Here is a 17832-nt window from a genome sequence, read left to right on the forward strand (position 1 = left end):
GGGGGCGGCGGCGCGGGCCTGGGTGCGTGGCCAGGCCTCGGAGGGGCGGGGTCCTGTCTCAGAGGGGCGGGGCTGGAAATAAACCTCCGAGAAGATGATGGAGAAAGCCCGGGACGTGTGCTGTTGTCTTCTGTGGGGTGTGGGCGACTGAGCTGGCATCTTCAAAAAGCGCAAGGCGCCAGAGGGAGGGGGGTGGGGGACAGCCGTGACTTTCTTCCTCCCCATTCCCCCCTCCTCCCTTGTCCGCCACTTCTACTTCTGAAAATGGGGCCTTAACTTCCTGTAATGACAACCACACCCAAGGCTCATGGCCTAAGGGAGTGTAACCTTTATTTATTTATTTTTGGCCACACCGGGTGGGCATGTGGGATCTTAGTTCCCTGACCAGGGATCAAACCCGCGCCCCCTGCATTGGAAGCGCGGAGTCTTAACCACTGGACCAGTAGGGAGGTCCCGAGAGTGTTACCTTTGAGGCCACCTTGACGGTCACCCTAAGGTCTCGGGCCTCCTGGGAAGTTGCTGGGCCATTCTCCCCCACTGCTCACAACGAAGCCTCATCGGGATCTGGGTCTGGACAGGACAGGAACCCTCCCGCCCCCTACCCCACATACACTCCAGGGCCTCAAGCCACCAGCAGCCCCAGGGTCAGGGTGCATCCCTGAATCCATTGCTGAGTCCAGAGTCCTGAGCACCATCCCTCACTCCCCACCTGCATCAAGGGACATTTGTACCCGTCATGAGCACTCAAATATGAAAACACAGGGCAGGGGACTTGTTTGCTCTTTGGTGTATCCTGGCGCTTAGAAGAGAGCATGGCACATAGTAGGTGCTCAGGAAAATGTCTTGAATAAATAACCACACACACAGGTGAATACACCACCTAGGTACACACACTACACGTATGTACACACGGCCATGTGCACACACAGTACACAACCCAGTTACCACTGTCACACAAAGACACCATGCCCACAGACACACACATGCCCACTGTGGAGAGGGACCTAGGGACACATAGACACATGTATGCCTTGGACAGACACTCGTACTTCCAACATCAAGTCCCCACCCCAGCTTGGATGACGTTGGTCTCAGTCTGGAGTCAAAGCCCTAGAAGGCAAATCCTCAGCATTGCTGCAGGCACAAATCCAGGTGATTCAAGGTCCGGTTTCCTGAGAATCTTAACCCAGGAGTCTCAAAATCCAGCCCCTGAGAGATGCAGACAGAGACTTCAGAACACTTAGCACCCAGTCTTTTTTTTTAATTATTCTTTTTTAAAGTAATTAATTAATTAATTAATTAATTAATGGCTGTGTTGGGCGCGGGCTTTCTCTAGTTGTGGCGAGCGGGGGCTACTATTCGTTGCGGTGCGCGGGCTTCTCACTGTCCTGGCTTCTCTTGTTATGGAGCACGGGCTCTAGGTGCACAGGCTTCAGTAGTTGTGGCATGTGAGCTCAGTAGTTGTGGCTCGCGGGCTCTAGAGCTCAGGCTCAGTAGTTGTGGCACATGGGCTTAGTTGCTCCGCGGCATGTGGGATCTTCCCGGGCCAGGGCTCGAACCCGTGTCCCCTGCACTGGCAGGCAGATTCTTAACCACTGCACCACCAGGGAAGCCCCAGTGCCCAGTCTTAAGAGGGACCCAAGACTTAAATGTCACAGACCCCAGCAGCACACTCCAGAGGCTGGAGAATGGGTGACAGGGTGGGTTTGTGGTTTTCAGGATGTTTTGGACTCTCTTCCCACTGACAACCACCCCCTATGATGGTACACCCACCTGTCTGATCATGGTAGTCGTGAGCTGAGATCACACAAACACTTCTGGTGCCCATGGAGCCCACCAGACCCCAATCCAGGGATTCCCCTCCCAGGTCCTCCCTCCTAACCCCACATTGGCCATGGGGTTGGAGTGGGACCACTGAGTCAGAAGAGTGTTAAGGACCAGAGAGGGCGAGTGTATAGTACCTTGTCCATCCTGCTCTCTCGCTGTCCCCTGACCCTGATGCGAATGCCTCTTTGTCTCCAAGACCCACAATTGTCCACCTGTATCTGGACCCCCAAGAAGAGCCTCTTTAGAGGTCTCAGTTCCAACACAGTCATCCTCCTGTCTCAGAATGCAGACTTCGACAGGCAAAGCCCCTTCTTAAGCCTCTTTCTTCATTTGCCAACTGTCCAGCCCCCTGTAGTAGCCAAGACTGTGCTAGTTGCAGGTGCCGCAGACCCCCCGTCAAGCTAGCTCGAGCAAAAGTGGAAGGACATTTCTGGATTATGTAACTGAGGGGCTCAGGGTTAGAACAACAGATTCAGGTATGGCTGGATCTAGGGTCTCAGATAATGTCTCCAGGACCCGACTCCCTGTCAGGTCTGCTCTCCATAGTGCTGGCTTCACTCTCAAGCAAGTTCTCCCCTGTCACAGCACCAGGCTTATATCCTGGCAGTCTGACAGAGGGGAAAAAAGAGAGAATGCCCTTTGTCCTGGTTAACCCAATAAAAGCCTTAGGCTTGGGGACTTCCCTGGTGGTCCAGTGGGTAACACTGCGTGCTCCCAATGCAGGGGGCGCAGGTTCAATCCCTGGTCAGGAAACTAGATCCCGCCTGCATGCTGGCACAACCAAAATAAGCAAGCAAACAAAAGAATCCCTAAAGCCTCCGGCCTGAGTCTCATTGGTTGAGTCTGGCTCATTTTGCCCACCCCTTTGCCAAATTTTGGACTTTGATTGGCTGGGCCTGGATCATGTGCTCACCCTAAACCAATACCTGGTTAGGACACATTTTCTTTCTTAAAAGAAAATTGAGACTGTTGCTCCATGGAACGATCTGGTCAGGCAACCCCATGGAGCCCTCTTAGGCCACCATGACATGGTTGCTTGTGGATTTCCAGTTCCGGGGCTACCTTTTTCTCAAAGTCCAGAGGGCTGGAGCCTGGTCTTAGCCTCATCGGAGCCAGGGAAATGTGTAATGCCACGGCCCCGCCCCCTATGCCTGTCCATCAGAGCAGAGCCAGTTCCCCATTGGTCCATCTCTTCTGTAGCTATTACATCAGCAAGGGCGGGGTCACATCTCTCAATGGCTGACTTCTTTGTAAGAGGAGTTGGAGGAGCTGGCATCTAATCATTATTAAATTGATCGTCCTTGAACAGACAAGATTGGCAATACTTTAGGAAAGAGAACATTATCCTCACCAGCCAGATCTCAGGGACCATTCCAAAGTTATCTAGAATTTAATCACATATTTTAAACCTAAAACATACTCACTTTCCACACATAGAAAGTTTTAAACTTATTTTTTCCAAAGGGAGTGTAACAGAGCAGGACCCTACGGGGCCTTCCCAGGACAGACACCACCTCCCCCCATGTCCTCTGCCTGCCTCTTGTCCGTAGAAAAACTTTAGCCAAAGAATAAATTTAATCTGAGAAATGAAAAAATGCAGAACCAAAGAAAAACAGTCAAACAGGACAAAATAAGAGTTTTGCCATTAAGCAAAGTCAGGACCTTTAGTTCCTCCTCAAAGGCTATAGATAATATTCTGAGCCATAGGCTTTGAGCTGCTTAGTGGATACCAAAACCCCTACCAGGTGGGGGAAGTTAACTACGTGATGGCCAGACTGTAGCCATGACATAAGCTGCCACATCTTACACAATTTTGAGAACTGGCCACAAGGAAATGGGAACAAACCAACCCTGGAACTGAAGATTAATTGTACTTAAAACAATCCAGATGACATTGATCAGACCACTGCATGAACAACTTCAAGGTGATTGTCGGAGCCGACTCTACTGTTTCTGCATGTAGCCCCCTTCCTCCATCTATCCACCCCTGAAACTCCCCTTTAAAAGCTTTTGCCCCCTGATCGGCAGCTGGGAGATGTCTTTTGGACATGAGTCTGCCTTCTCCCCAGGTTGCTGGCCTCCTGAATAAAGCAACCTTTTCTTTTCAACCAACACTTGTCTCTCGAGTATCGGCTTTTGAGTGGTGATATGCCAAACCTGAGTTCAGTAACAGGAGAAAATTATAATATTCTAGACCAGCACTGTCCAATATGGCAGTGAAATGTAGCCAGTCCAAGTTGAAATGTGCCTTAAGTGTAAACACATGTTTGGTTTTGAAGACTTAGTACCCCCCCCCAAAAAAGGTAAACTATCTCAATAAACATGTGGTTCACAAACAACTGATTAAAAAATAGTCTGAAAACCTGAATAGACATCTTTCCAAAGAAGACATACAGATGGCTAATGGGCACATAAAAAGATGCTCAACATCACTAATTATTAAAGAAATGTAAATTAAAACCACAGTGAGGTAACCCCTGAACTTATCGGAATGGCTTTTATTTAAAAGCCTACCAATGACAAATGTTGGCAAGGATGTGGAGAAAGTAGAACCCTTCTACACTGTTGGTAGGAATGTAAATTGGTCCAGCCACAATGCAAAACATTATGGTGGTTCCTCAAAAAACTAAAAATAGAACTAATATATGATCCAGAAATTCCACTCCTGGGTATATATCCAAAAAATTGAAAACACTAATTTAAAAAGATAAATGTACCCCAATGTTCATAGCAGCATTATTTACAATAGCCGAGATATGGAAGCAACCCAAGTATCCATCAACAGATGAATGGATAAAGAAGATGTGATATATATGTGTGTATATATGTATATAAATATACACGTAGTGGATCGGGACAGAACCACCTAGATAGAGCTGATGAGGGTGCTCATGAGGTCCTGGTGATGGAAACAATGCTGGCAACAACAGGCATTGATGTTGGTGGGTGTTGGTGACAGGGATGTTAAGGGGGGCATGGTGGTGACAGTGTTAGCGATAGTTGCTTGTGGCACTGGCCAGGGTGCATGTTGGTGGCAGTGCTGTTGATGGCCACAGCCGCGTAAATATACATATATACACACATACATACACACAATGGAATGTTACTCAGCCATGAAAAAGGATGAAATTCTGCCATTTGCAACAACATGGATGGACTTGGAAGGTATTATGTTTAGTGAAATAAGCCAGACAGAGAAAGACAAATACTGTATGTTATCACTTGTATGTGGAATCTAAAAAAAAATTTTTTTAATGAATGTATATTAAAAAACAGAAACAGACTCACAGATATAGAGAACAAACTAGTGGTTACTAGTGGGGAGAGAGAAGGGGAAGGGACAATGTATGCTTAAGGGATTAAGAGATACAAACTACTATGTATAAAGTAGATAAGCAACAAGGATATATGGTACAGCACAGGGAAATATAGCCCTGGAGTATAGTCTATAAAAATATTGAGTCACTATGCTGTGCACCTGAAACTAACATAATATTATAAACCGACTATACTTCAATTTTTAAAAACCTTGCCAAAAATCCACATTATACTCTATCAGAAGGCACCACTCTAGACTTAAAGAAAAAATTCCTTATATACTTTGCCTCATTTTAATCCCCAATTCTCAGGTCAGATAGACACAAAGAGAGATTTAAGACACCTAGACAGAGTGGAGACGGTGTGAGCGCATGAATATGTATAAGCATGCAAATGAGCATGCCATGTGTACACGTGAACAGATATGCGACTGGGGGTATTCAGGAGTGTGTGTGTGCAAGTGTGTGTGTGGGTCTGGGTAGGCGAGCAGATGTGTGGATGAGGCTGGGTGTGTTTCTGAGTGTTTCTCTGTCAGGGGTCTCCAGGTGGAGGAGGAACTACTTCCAGGGTTAGGTCAAGTTGATGTCTGGCATCAGTCCCAAATGTAGGGGTGGAGTTCCAGTGGTTAGTCCCATTGCCTCATATCCGTTCCTCTCCTCCAAGGGGCCTTGGAGAAGTAGAACTTCTCAGGGTGGAGCTGAGAGCTGGGACTATGGCAGAGGGAAGGTAGGTGTGGGGACCTAGGAATCCTGCCTCCAAGACTGGATGCCCCTGCCCCCAAAGGTGGGACTCTGGGGTGCCATAGCATTTCCCATGAGAGCAAGAGGAGATGGGAGGATTAGGTTTATCCAGGTAGACACACACACACACACACACACAGCTTCCTGTAACGTTCCTGACCATCCTCTTTTTTAAGAAAAATTATTTTATTGAATATAATTGACATATGACATTGCATAAGTTTACGATGTGCAGCATGTTGATTTGATACATTTGTATATACATTTGTATATTGCAAGTTCCTGACCATCCGATTCTGTTTCTGGGTCTATGGGCATCTCTTCTTGGTCCCCCCTGAGACCTCTGGTCTCCTAAGATCCCTCTCTAGGTTGGGGTGAGAATGTCCCAGGGTGGGAGGGTCCTGCATCCCTGAAAAGAGGAGGCTGACCTCTCTTTCCTCTCCTCCACCCCAACCCAGAGATTTCCTCATCTTCCCAGACACTTTCTAGTGGGTGGGGTTGTGTGTAGACAAATTGGTAGGCTGGGGACTACGGAGGCTGAGGAAAGCTCCATGAACCAGGAGATCAAGATGCAGGCGGCAGCCTTCAAAAACAAGAAACGGGGCTCCCCAGCCAATGAAGGTTAGACACCTTGGGTGGGGAGGGGAGAGGTACAGAGCTGAAAGTGGGGGCTGGAGGGTTCCTTCCCCCACCCAAAGTGTGTGTGTGTCAGTTTATCACCCAAATGTTCACTCACATCCTCTCCACTTAATCAAGATGTAGATCTTAGTTCCCCACTCCTTATCTTTACACCCAGAAGCTTGTTGAGTGCAGGGCTCCGTGAACCAAGACGTCTGAGGCCCTTCTCCCACCCTCACCCCTGCCCCAGCGCTCTCGGCAGCTTTCTTCAATCCCTCGCACTGACCTGCCCACAGGTGCAGATGACCCTGCCTATGAGAATATCACCTTCAAAACCCAGCACCAGCCAAAGGGCAGTCATTCACCACCCAAGAATAAGGGTAAGCAGCCGTCCACTAGCCCACATCACACAGCCTTGGGAGGGGCCCGCGGGACGGACAAGGGGCCGTGTGTGGAGGTCAGGGCCAATGGTGTGGGGTGTGGTGGCATCAAGGCTTGTGTGTGACAGCGGTGGGGGGTAGCTTTGAGGAGGCGGTGATGGTGATGGTGTGACTGTGCCGGTGGAGGTGCTGGTGAAGGTCTGGGTGTTGGTGACGGTGAGTAGGGGACCACGTAGTGGATCGGAACAGAACCACCTAGATAGAGCTGATGAGGGTGCTCATGAGGTCCTGGTGATGGAAACAAGGCTGGCAACAACGGGCATTGATGTTGGTGGGTGTTGGTGACAGGGATGTTAAGGGGGGCATGATGGTGACAGTGTTAGCGATAGTTGCTTGTGGCACTGGCCAGGGTGCGTGTTGGTGGCAGTGTTGTTGATGGCCACAGCTGCTAATGGTATCGGGAACTGTGGGTGTAGGTGAAGAGCTGTCGCCGGTGTTACAGTCAGTGTTGATGGTCTGAGTGGCAGTATTGGGCCCTGGAGATGACCTGTCCTGCCTCTACCCCGTTCCAGCCCAGTCCAAGTCAGCCTCCGACCCTGCCCAGGTCCCCCATTGGTCGCCTAGAGCCACGATGAGCCTGTATGTTCTCCTCGCTCTGTCCTGCGTCGTCCTCTTAGCCTTCGTCCTGGTGAAGAGTGAGTGAGGTGTTTTGTTCTGTTTTGGTGGTGGAGGAAGGGGCTGGGGCAGTGTGGAGGGGTTCCCAGGAGCTGGGGTGGTCCAGCGCTGCTCCCAACTGCAGACCTGAGGCGATTCTAAGGTTTTCTTGCCTCCCCACCCCATCCTGAACAGATTCCAAGATGTCCCAGGAGCTAATGGTCTTGAGAAGGGAGCTCAAGAACGGTGAGGGAAGGACCTGGGTCGGGGTGGGGGTAGGGAGAGCAGAGGTGACACAGACAACCCTGATCCACACCCTCAGTCTCTCTTTTGGTGGGAGAGTGCCAGGACAAGGAGAAGCAGCGCTGGAACGATGTCAAGCAGGGCATTGACACGGTCAAGAGCAAGGTCCATGAAGGAAACCAGAAACTGAGGACGCTGGAGACAGGTGCCCTTATAGATCTCCACTGGGCGAATTTGCCTCCATGTCCAATATTGGGCTGGGTGCTGGGGAGTCGGGGGAGGGGACAGCAAGGGTCCCGCCCTTCCAGAGCACAAGGTTTGGAGAGGTGATGGATGTCACCCTCCAAGTCACTTGGGGAGTATATAAATGCATGGGAACTCCAAGTACATGGGCTGTGTGGCACCCCACGCTGGGGGCCGGGCAGGGAGAAGGCTTCCAATAAAGTTAAGAAAGCCCCACTTCAGCTTTTTCCTGTCTCTCCCCATCCTCAGACATGAACAAAATCAAGACTACATTACAGAAAATCCTCCAGATGCTGAAGATGCCAGATCCAAGTAAGTTGGGCCCAGGGGAGGCGGATGAGGGGCCCCCTTGGATTTGGCCCCAGATTCTCTTTCAAGAGTGGGATCTGTCTGACCTCGGATCTCCACCCTTCACCCCTGCCCCCACCCCGCAGAGCCCACACCTCAATAAAAGAAAAGACATCAAACCCTGGCTACACCTCGGAGGACAAGATAGCACCTCTCAGGAAGGTGCTGGAAAATAGGGTTCCCAGCCTGGTCTGAAGCTGCGCTTCATCCCACGTGTAGAAAATCATGTGTCTTGGTGAATGTGCTGTGGAGTTGCGTGTGTGCCTATGTGCTCGTGTGTCGGGGTAAGCACTTCATGGAGGGTGGGTATTTCAGTGTTTCCCACAGGAAGGTGTTATGGGTGAATGTTGAAGGTGGGAGTCACAGCGAGTATGGTGTGCACCCCTGTGTCACTGTACATGTGATGCACACGTGTGTTGTGGCGTGTTGGGTGTGTAATGCATGTCACCGTGGGTGGCTGTGGCGACCACAGAAGTGTGTCACTGTGGGTGTGGGTGTTGGTGACACGTGTTACACGTGCCCATTTCAGCGTAAACACATGTGTGTCCTGCGGGATGTTGTGTGATGGAGGCGTGAGTGGGTGGGGTGGGCACACCATGGGAATGTATCACTGTAATTGTGGGTGTGTGCCCTGTCACACCCACCTGTCACGCTGTGCCGGCCTGAACAGGTGTGTGTCAACACGAGTGTGCCTGATTATGCCACTGAGGGTGTTCAGAGCGTGGACCCGCATGTGTCCATTTGTTTCTGCACTCACATTCCGTGATTCATGATGATAAAGGCCAAGGGGAAACAACGCGGCTTTCAGATCTGTTATTGGTGTGGCTGGGGAGCTTTGGAACCTGGTAGGGAGGGTCTGTAAGTGTTCAGGCTCGGAGAATGAGAAAGGTCACACGGTGAACACGTGGACGTAATGCCAGGAACCCTGGGGGCACGAGGGGGCATGAGAACCAATGTCTGCAGTGGGTGTCAGTGTGTCCATGAATGTGTACCCTGGGAGCGACTGAGTCCCTGCGCCGCTGAGTGTGTGCCCATGAGGGTCTGTGGCCTGAGATGTCCAATGTCTCCTTAAGTGTTCATGGGCCCACGAATGTATGAGCCCCTGAGTATGTACTGTGCTTGGGAATGTATCTGTCCACAGGGCATGTATTCATGAGGGCACATGCCCTTAAGTGTATTATGCCCACGGCTCATGGATGTACGTCCTCTGAGAACTTGTGCCCACAGACATGCGCATGGACCCTAAGACAAGTGGACATGTTCGCATGGACATATGTGTGTCCCTAAGACAGGTGAGTGTGTGTGCATGGGCATACGTGTGCCCCCGAGACAAGTAGACATATGCCCAAGGACGCACATGTTCCCAAGACAGAGACGTGTGCCCATCATCAAATGTGTGCTCCTGAGCAGATGGACGACCCGTGCCACTGTCCCAGACCCATCACGGGCCAACCAAGGCCAGCGAGGCCCCTGGCCCGGGCCGCACTCCTCTGTAGGGCCGCACGGACACGCGCGCCCCCGTGCGGCCACTCTCGGGAATCACAGAGCGCGCCCCGCCCGTGCCGCCTCGACGCTTGCGCACGCCGGCCCTTTTACGGCGCCGTAAAGCAGCTCGGCCGAATCGGCTGCCGCAAGTCCCGGTGAGACCCCGCCCGCCACCACCCCTCCCGGCGCCGTGCCGCGTCCGCTCCCCAACCCCTCTCCGCGGGTCTTTGGGTCCTGGGTCAGGGTCTCGGCGTCCACGATCCCCGGAATCCCTCTTCGGCCCACCCCGGGGGACCACGAGGAGGGTGGGCTCCTTCCCGGTCCCTCTGCCTGGTCCACGCCGGGGCCGGGGTCGCGGGATCTCGGTCTTTCCACGGCTTAGCTCACCAACCCTATGGCAGGCGGGTGGAGGGGTCTCAACACTCCCCTCCCCTCTCGCGCGCTGGGCAGCCCCCATGTAGGCAGCTGCGCACCGGGGCAGGGGCGTCCTGGAGCTCCTGAGATTCCTGGTCTTTTCATCCCCCACGCAGACCTGGTTGGGGCCCTCTCAGCATCCCCAGACCCTTCCGGCTTCTGGCCAGGTCCCTGCGTAGTGGGGCGGGGTTCTCAGTTACCCCTCCGGACCCCACCCTTAGCAGGGTTGTGTGTGTCTCAGAGCCCTTGGGATTCCCCCCTTCCCGCCCCATCCGCTGCCATTACCATCGCTGATACACATTTTTTTTTGGTTTTTTTGGTCTCAGCACCTCTTAGGGATTTTCTCCCAGCAACCCCCTTCCGGGTCTCTCTCGCCACCGACAGCTGTGGCTTCACGCCCTGTGATGGGAGGATCACTGCGCCCCTTCCTGGCTCCCCTATAACCCCCGGGTCCGACAGTCCGCCCCCTCCCTCTTTCCACGGTGCAGCTACCTTTCTGGAAAGCATGCGGGTGGGGTGTTCCCAACGCCTTCTCCGGCCGCCCCCCCAGTCTTTGTACAAACGCAGGCCCACTCAAAGAGGCATGCTTCGTGCATGACAAATTGGTGCTGCCCGAGGGTGCGGGTTTGGAAGGGTTCCCAGCATCCTCTCCTGGCTTGCTCCATGTGTCTTGCCTGTTCCCCAAGCTCCCAACCCTTCTGGCCGTTGGTCTCCACACACCCCCTACTCCTCTCTCCCAGTTTCTTTGACTCCGCAGGGGAGAGGCAGGGAAGTTCTCTTCACCCAGGGAAGTCAGCGCTGTTGCTGCTGGAGCGCATGGCGGGGGGAGGGATAGTTGCCAGTGTACGCTCACGGCCCCCCATCCTCGTCCCCTTCCTGCCCTAGGTTTGACGCCCCCCTCCCCGCGCGCTAGTTTTCTGGTTACTCCTACAGGCGGCGAAGGGCTTAGGACGGTGCTTTGAACGCACAACGGTCACCTGGAACTCGAGGGGGGGTGGTTTCGAGCTCCCCCTTCTGTTCCCCCTCTTGTCTCTCCTCCCACCTTCCCCCTCCACCCCCCTCCCTCCGAAATCCTCTCCTAGCCTAGGGTACAAGCCTACCCCGTCTCCCGTTTGGCCATGGCTGGCTAGGCGTAACGGAGGTATGCTTTACGCGCAGGTGGGTACCTCCTTTCCTTCTACTCATCTCTTCCCACGTGGGAAATCACTGATGGAGCGCACAAGGGAGGTGGTAGAGAGGGGCTCCTTCCCGCCTCTGACACCCACGTTTTCTCGTCTCCCCGCAGCGGCGGCATGGAGGCGCGCTTCACGCGCGGGAAGTCGGCGCTGCTGGAGCGCGCGCTGGCCCGGCCGCGCACCGAGGTGAGCCTGAGCGCCTTCGCGCTGCTCTTCTCCGAGCTGGTGCAGCACTGCCAGAGCCGCGTCTTCTCTGTGGCGGAGCTGCAGGCTCGCCTGGCCGCGCTAGGCCGCCAGGTGGGCGCCCGCGTTCTGGATGCGCTGGTGGCTCGCGAAAAGGGCGCCCGGCGCGAAACCAAGGTGCTGGGCGCCCTGCTCTTCGTTAAGGGCGCCGTGTGGAAGGCGCTCTTCGGCAAGGAGGCCGACAAGCTGGAGCAGGCCAATGACGACGCCCGCACCTTTTACATCATCGAGCGGGAGCCGCTCATCAACACCTACATCTCCGTGCCCAAGGAGAACAGCACGCTCAACTGCGCCAGCTTCACGGCTGGCATCGTGGAGGCGGTGCTCACGCACAGTGGCTTCCCCGCCAAGGTCACGGCGCACTGGCACAAGGGCACCACTCTCATGATCAAGTTCGAGGAGGCGGTCATTGCCCGAGACCGGGCCCTGGAGGGCCGCTGATTTCGCCCCCCCCTCCCCCCATAAAGGATGAAGATAGCCCCCTTCCCAAGCGTGTCTTGTGTCTTGTGTGAGGGCCTCAGAGATCCGCTCAACACCTTGACCCGGGAATTCCCTGGCGGTGCAGTGGTTAGGACTCCGCGCTTTGGCATTGTCACTGCCGAGGGTGCGGGTTCAATCCCTGGTCAGGGAACTAAGACCCCGCAAGCCCCGCAGCGTGGCCAAACAAAACAAAAACACCCACCTTGACCCAGGCCCCTGCCTCAGGCTGCTGAGGGATGCGAAGGCCCAAGCGTGTTTATTTATTTATTTTAAAAATATTTTATTTATTTACTTGGCTGCACTGGGTCTTGGTTGCGACATGTGGGATCTTTTAGTTGCGGCACGCGGGATCTAGTTCCCTGACCGGGGATCGAACCCGGGCCCCCTGCGTTGGGAGCGTGGAGTCTTAACCACTGGGCCACCAGGGAAGACCCCCCAAGCGTGTTTATAGTACAATGGGGAGGTGGGGTGGGGGCAGAGGGAAGATAAACCAGGCCCAAGGAGCTGCTGGTATGGCTGCAGTAGGGAGAATGCTGGCACCTTCCGGAATCGCAGTTGGAGGCCATCCCTCGGCTGAGGAGGTGGCGGGGGGGGGGGGTATCAGGGTGGAGGGATCAGGCCAAGGGAGACTCCTTTAGACCAGGGGCTGGCACACTTTTTCTGTAAAGGACCAGAGGGTGAATAGTTTGCACCCAGCAGCCTCTGTCCAACTACTTTGCACTGTAGACAGCAGTAGGTTAAGGAGTGGGTGTAGCTGTGTGTCTAGAAAACAGACAGAGGGTGGTTGTTTGTCAACCCTCCACACCTTTTTTTTAAAATTTATTATTTATTTTATTTTTGGCTGCGTTGGGTCTTCGTTGCTGTGCACGGGCTTTCTCTAGTTGTGGTGAGCGGGCGCTACTCTTTGTTGTGGTGTGCGGGCTTCTCATTGCGGTGGCTTCTCTTGTTGCAGAGCATGGGCTGTAGGTGCACGGGCTTCAGTAGTTGTGGCACGCAGGCTCAGTAGTTGTGGCACACGGGCTTAGTTGCTCCGTGGCATGTGGGATCTTCCTGGACCAGGGCTCGAACCCATGTCCCCTGCGTTGGCAGGCGGATTCTTAACCACTGCACCACTAAGGAAGTCCCCAACCCTTTTTTTTTTTTAGACCCTTGCTACTCAGAAGCGTGGTCCCGGGCCTCAGTGTCAGCATCCTCCAGGAGCCTGTCGGAAATGCAGACCCTCAGGCCCACCCCAGACTAACCACTCAGAGTCTGCATTTTAGCGAGGTCCCCAGGGGATTCCAGTGGGCAAACTGGGGTGGCTGCCCCCCTCCACCCCCCAAGAGTTTCCAATGCTGCAGATCTGGGGTGAGCCGGGGATTTGCATCTCTAACAAGTTCCTAGGAACTTCTGTTAACTCCAGGGGCCGCACTTTGAGAACCCTGGCCTTAGAGACCTGGTTCTCAAGGGGAAACAGGCAGGCTCACTTGAAAGTCATCTGGGTGCTTAAAATAGTTTGCGGTTCATCTCTGAACACATGATCCCATTACCTGAACACACGTTCCTTGTTGACAAAGGAAAATAACTACATTTCAGGCAAACTGCCCTTTTGCCCACCACCCTTGGTCTCTTGATCACTCCTCACACTTCCCACCACCCCAATGAAAGCCCTTCAGGACTTTGGAGGGGAAAATTTCTTCACATTTTCGCTTCCCCCCACCACGCCCTTGGCCAAGACCTGAACAAGTGTGTGTTTTTTTGTTTCTTTGCGGTACGCGGGCCTCTCACTGCTGCGGCCTCGCCCATTGCGGAGCACAGGCTCCGGATGTGCAGGCTCAGCGGCCATGGCTCACAGGCCCAGCCGCTCCGCGGCACGTGGGATCTTCCCGGACCGGGGCACAAACCCGTGTCCCCTGCATTGGCAGGCAGACTCTCAACCACTGCGCCCAGGGATTCTCGGTGGGGGAACGCCCTGGGCCAAACTCCTGGATGGGCTGCTTTCCAACTCCAGGCTTGATGCTCTGCCTCTCAGGAAGACGTCCACCTGTGCCCCCGTGTTCCACCTGCCAACCAGGACTAGGCCAGGCTGTCCACCGAGCAGGGAGGGACCTGGCTGGAATGTCCCCGGACCGTGCACTCCAAGAGAGCAGGCACCGTGTTACCTCATCTGTCATGCTGTGTCCCCAGCTTGAGGACAGGTAGCCCTCAGTACATATCTACTGAATGAATGACTCTGGTGGCCTGAGGCTGTTCATTCTGGGCCCCCAAATGTCCCTCTCAACCTTGATCAGGGCTAATTGTGGGGACCTGAACCCACTGCATGTTTTGCTGAGTGACAGACGAGGAACATTTTTAGCAGGGGAGAAAGTTGTCAGGTGGGCAACAGAGAGAAGTCATTGGGGGCCACTGGGTGGGCGAAGATGGCAGGAGGCCTGGGGGGTGGGGACCCTGGGAGACTTTCATGGAGGCCAGGTGGGGGGTGGGAACACTGCGGGGGGCTGTCACCCGGTCCAGGAGCCAGAGGAGGTGCCCTGGGGCAGTGGCAATGGGGATGGAGAGAAGCAGGTAGGTTTGAGATGAGATAGCCTTTATGATGGGAGGGACATGGGGGTGGGTGCTTGGAAGATGCTATGGAAAATGACCAGTGTGGGTGGACAGCTGGGCGGTGAGGACACAGAAACGAGGAGGAGAAAGTTTGGGAACAAGTCCTGCTGGGCTGCGGGGAGGCCACAGGACGGGGTTCTGGATAGAGGCTGGGCCTGTGATGGAATCTGGAGTTTCCGAGCTTCTGACAACTCTGCAGGCCCAGGCGCCCCAGCCCTAGGCCATAGTGGTGCCCAGTGGCCCTACATGTTCTAACTGGGACTCGACGGCTTGCATGATGCTAGGTTCCTGCCAAGACTCAATTTAGACACCCACACAACACACACACACACACACACACACACACACACACACACCACAAAAGCACAAATCAACATGCAAAGACATCCACACAACACACATACAAAGATTCAGACAGGGCTTCCCTGGTGGTGCAGTGGTTGAGAGTCCGCCTGCCGATGCAGGGGACACGGGTTCGTGCCCCGGTCTGGGAAGATCCCACATGCTGCGGAGCCACTAGGCCCGTGAGCCATGGCCGCTGAGCCTGCGCGTCCGGAGCCTGTGCTCCGCGACGGGAGAGGCCACAACAGTGAGAGGCCCGCGTACCGCAAAAAAAAAAAAAAAGATTCAGACACACGGACAAACAGTACTATCCAACCACAGATACCTACACAATGCAAAACTGCACATGCCCCACGTGCACACAGACACAACCCAGAGGCATCTACACAACACACACACAAAGATACAGACCACAGGATACCACCAAACCACACACGTACACAACGCATACACATAGATATACACAGACACAGACAAATACACAGAAATGCACAGAGGTACACACAGCACACACACACAACTTAAACACACAGAGACAACACACAGTGGGACTACAGATGCAAGATAGACGTACCCAATGTGCACACAGATACACGCAACGTAATCACATGCACACATAAACACAAACGCACATATAAGTGTACCGAAACATACATACACAAAACGCACATAGAGACACACACCAGAGATATGCAACACACACGCACACGCGCAAGTACACAGTCATACAGACACACACGTATGCCCTCTACCGGTCTTCTGCAGAACTGTTTCCAAAGAGGGCTTGATGGACAGAAGCAGGGCCCTCCTCAAGCAGCCCTCCTGCTGGAGGAAGGGAGGAGGGCTGGACTTGGCCCTCCTCCCCCCGACCCCCCATCCCCCACAGGCCTCAGTTTCCCCTTAGGACCTCTCGCTCCACCTCTGTACCACCGCCCGGCTTCAATCACCCCCAATCCTTGCTACTTCCCACATCTCTGTGTTCAGCCTCGTGCATCTCCTGTGCATAGCTCGTTCATGCGACGAAAAAACTCATCAATAGTCAATCTAAGAAAGAAACGGAAAGTTTTATTGGAGCCAGCCTGAGCATTATAACCCGGGAGACAGTCTCTCAGAGAGCTCTGAGGGCTGTTCCGAAGAAGTAAAGGGGGAGGCCAGTATAGATGTGATTTTGGAAAAGGGGGGTTCGTGCAATCGAGCAGTCATCTTTTTATTAATGTTTAATTTTAACTTTAAATTTTTTATTTTTTTATTTTTGGCCGCACCACGTGGCATGTGGGATCTTAGTTCCCCAACCAGGGATGGAACCCACGCCCCCTGATTTAGAAGCACAGAGTCTTAACCACTGGACCACCAGGGAAGTCCCTCATCTTTTTTTTTTTTTTAATTTTATTGAAGTATAGTTGATTTACAATGTCGTGTTAATTTCTGCTACACAGCAAAGTGACTCAGTTATACATATATATTCTTTTTCATATTTCATATTTGAGTACTCATCTTGGTAGAAGGTTGCCGCTGTTCTCGAGGAACGGATATCTTAGCTAATGGTTTTAGTGATTTCCTAAGGATGGGATGATGCAAGAAACTGAGTTCATAAAATTGTCTCCTGGAAATCCCTGTCTATCCGAGGGCCAGTTCTGCCAATTTTCCTACAGCACAAAGTGCCTCATCCTGTCACAATCCCCTCCCTTTCGGTCTTAATTTCGACCAAAGTTTGGGAGGCATTTCGTGACCAATTTGTCCCATGGTGCTAGGAATGCTCGTTCCCAGGTCTGGCGAAGATTTCATGGATACAGCCACTCAGTGTGCTATTAGTGGACTGTTACAGTAGCCAAAAGCTTCTGGACTACCTCTCTTACTAGCTCGTTATGGTCCAGGCAATGGTTCCCTCTGTTGCTTCTTCCCATAGCTAGAGTTACACTATTACAATCACTGATCTTATAAGACTATATATTTGATCAACCGTTTCAAGTCACCTAATCATGATTAAATCTACCTGAGGCTCGATTACACATTTTTTTAAAGTCTTCTTTTTAATAAATTTATTTATTTTATTTTACTTATTTATTTTTGGCTGTGTTGGGTCTTTATAGCTGCACATGGGCTTTCTCTAGTTGCGGCGAGCGGGGGCTACTCTTTGCGGCGGTGCGTGGGCTTCTCATTGCGGTGGCTTCTCTTGTGGCAGAGCACGGGCTCTAGGCACGCGGGCTTCAGTAGTTGTGGCTCGTGGGCTCTAGAGCGCAGGCTCAGTAGTTGTGCACGGGCTTAGTTGCTCCGCGGCATGTGGGATCTTCCCAGACCAGGGCTTGAACCGTGTCCCCTGCATGAGCAGGTAGATTCTTAACCACTGCACCACCAGGGAAGTCCCTCGATTACACATTTTGTAATGCAAGAAACAATAATCTGGTGAAACAGGCAGAATACAAGTAATATAGCTAGTGGCATTAATAAGGTCATAAGTAAGTATTTAAGCTGAGAACTACCATTAGGTACTGCCCAGGATCGCCCCAGGTTGTCTGACCAGTCTGTTCTGCATCCATCTCTATCTTTAAGGAAAATGGTATACTAGCATTGTATGGAAAGTTCACCGAAGACGTCTGCACCTATAAGGCGAGTGGTGGCTCGTCGTGACCCCTTACAGATTGTGGAAGGAATGTCACCGTCTAAGGAGTTACAGGGCTGGCGCCAGAGGGAGAAAATTGATCTTTATGGTTGAGTAGGTATTTCTGCCGTTGGGGAGGT

The 17832-nt window shown here is 52.9% G+C and overlaps 2 protein-coding genes across 4 annotated transcripts; both read left to right on the plus strand.

Annotated features, from left to right (window-relative positions):
- Positions 1-5848: 5848 nt before the first annotated feature.
- MCEMP1 (mast cell expressed membrane protein 1) lies at positions 5849-9157 on the plus strand. The gene is made up of 8 exons (XM_029218945.1): positions 5849-5871; positions 6344-6506; positions 6800-6883; positions 7456-7578; positions 7733-7783; positions 7860-7985; positions 8273-8335; positions 8458-9157. The coding sequence occupies exons 2-8, from the start codon at positions 6437-6439 to the stop codon at positions 8472-8474; spliced, it is 534 nt and encodes a 177-aa protein (XP_029074778.1). The 5' UTR covers positions 5849-5871; positions 6344-6436; the 3' UTR covers positions 8475-9157.
- Positions 9158-9985: 828 nt separating this feature from the next.
- Positions 9986-12183, plus strand: TRAPPC5 (trafficking protein particle complex 5). Of its 3 annotated transcripts, none has more exons than XM_029217646.1 (2): positions 9986-10011; positions 11556-12183. In XM_029217646.1, the coding sequence occupies exon 2, from the start codon at positions 11563-11565 to the stop codon at positions 12127-12129; it is 567 nt and encodes a 188-aa protein (XP_029073479.1). In that variant the 5' UTR covers positions 9986-10011; positions 11556-11562; the 3' UTR covers positions 12130-12183. The 3 variants fall into 3 exon arrangements, with proteins under 3 accessions (XP_029073479.1, XP_029073478.1, XP_029073477.1); XM_029217645.1 differs by lacking the exon at positions 9986-10011 and adding an exon at positions 10094-11411; XM_029217644.1 differs by lacking the exon at positions 9986-10011 and adding an exon at positions 10095-11428.
- The last annotated feature ends 5649 nt before the right edge of the window (positions 12184-17832 follow it).

Source organism: Monodon monoceros, unplaced genomic scaffold, assembly GCF_005190385.1.
Source record: "Monodon monoceros isolate NGI ecotype Baffin Bay Population unplaced genomic scaffold, NGI_Narwhal_1 Super_Scaffold_12, whole genome shotgun sequence".
NCBI classification, from domain to species: domain Eukaryota; kingdom Metazoa; phylum Chordata; class Mammalia; order Artiodactyla; family Monodontidae; genus Monodon; species Monodon monoceros.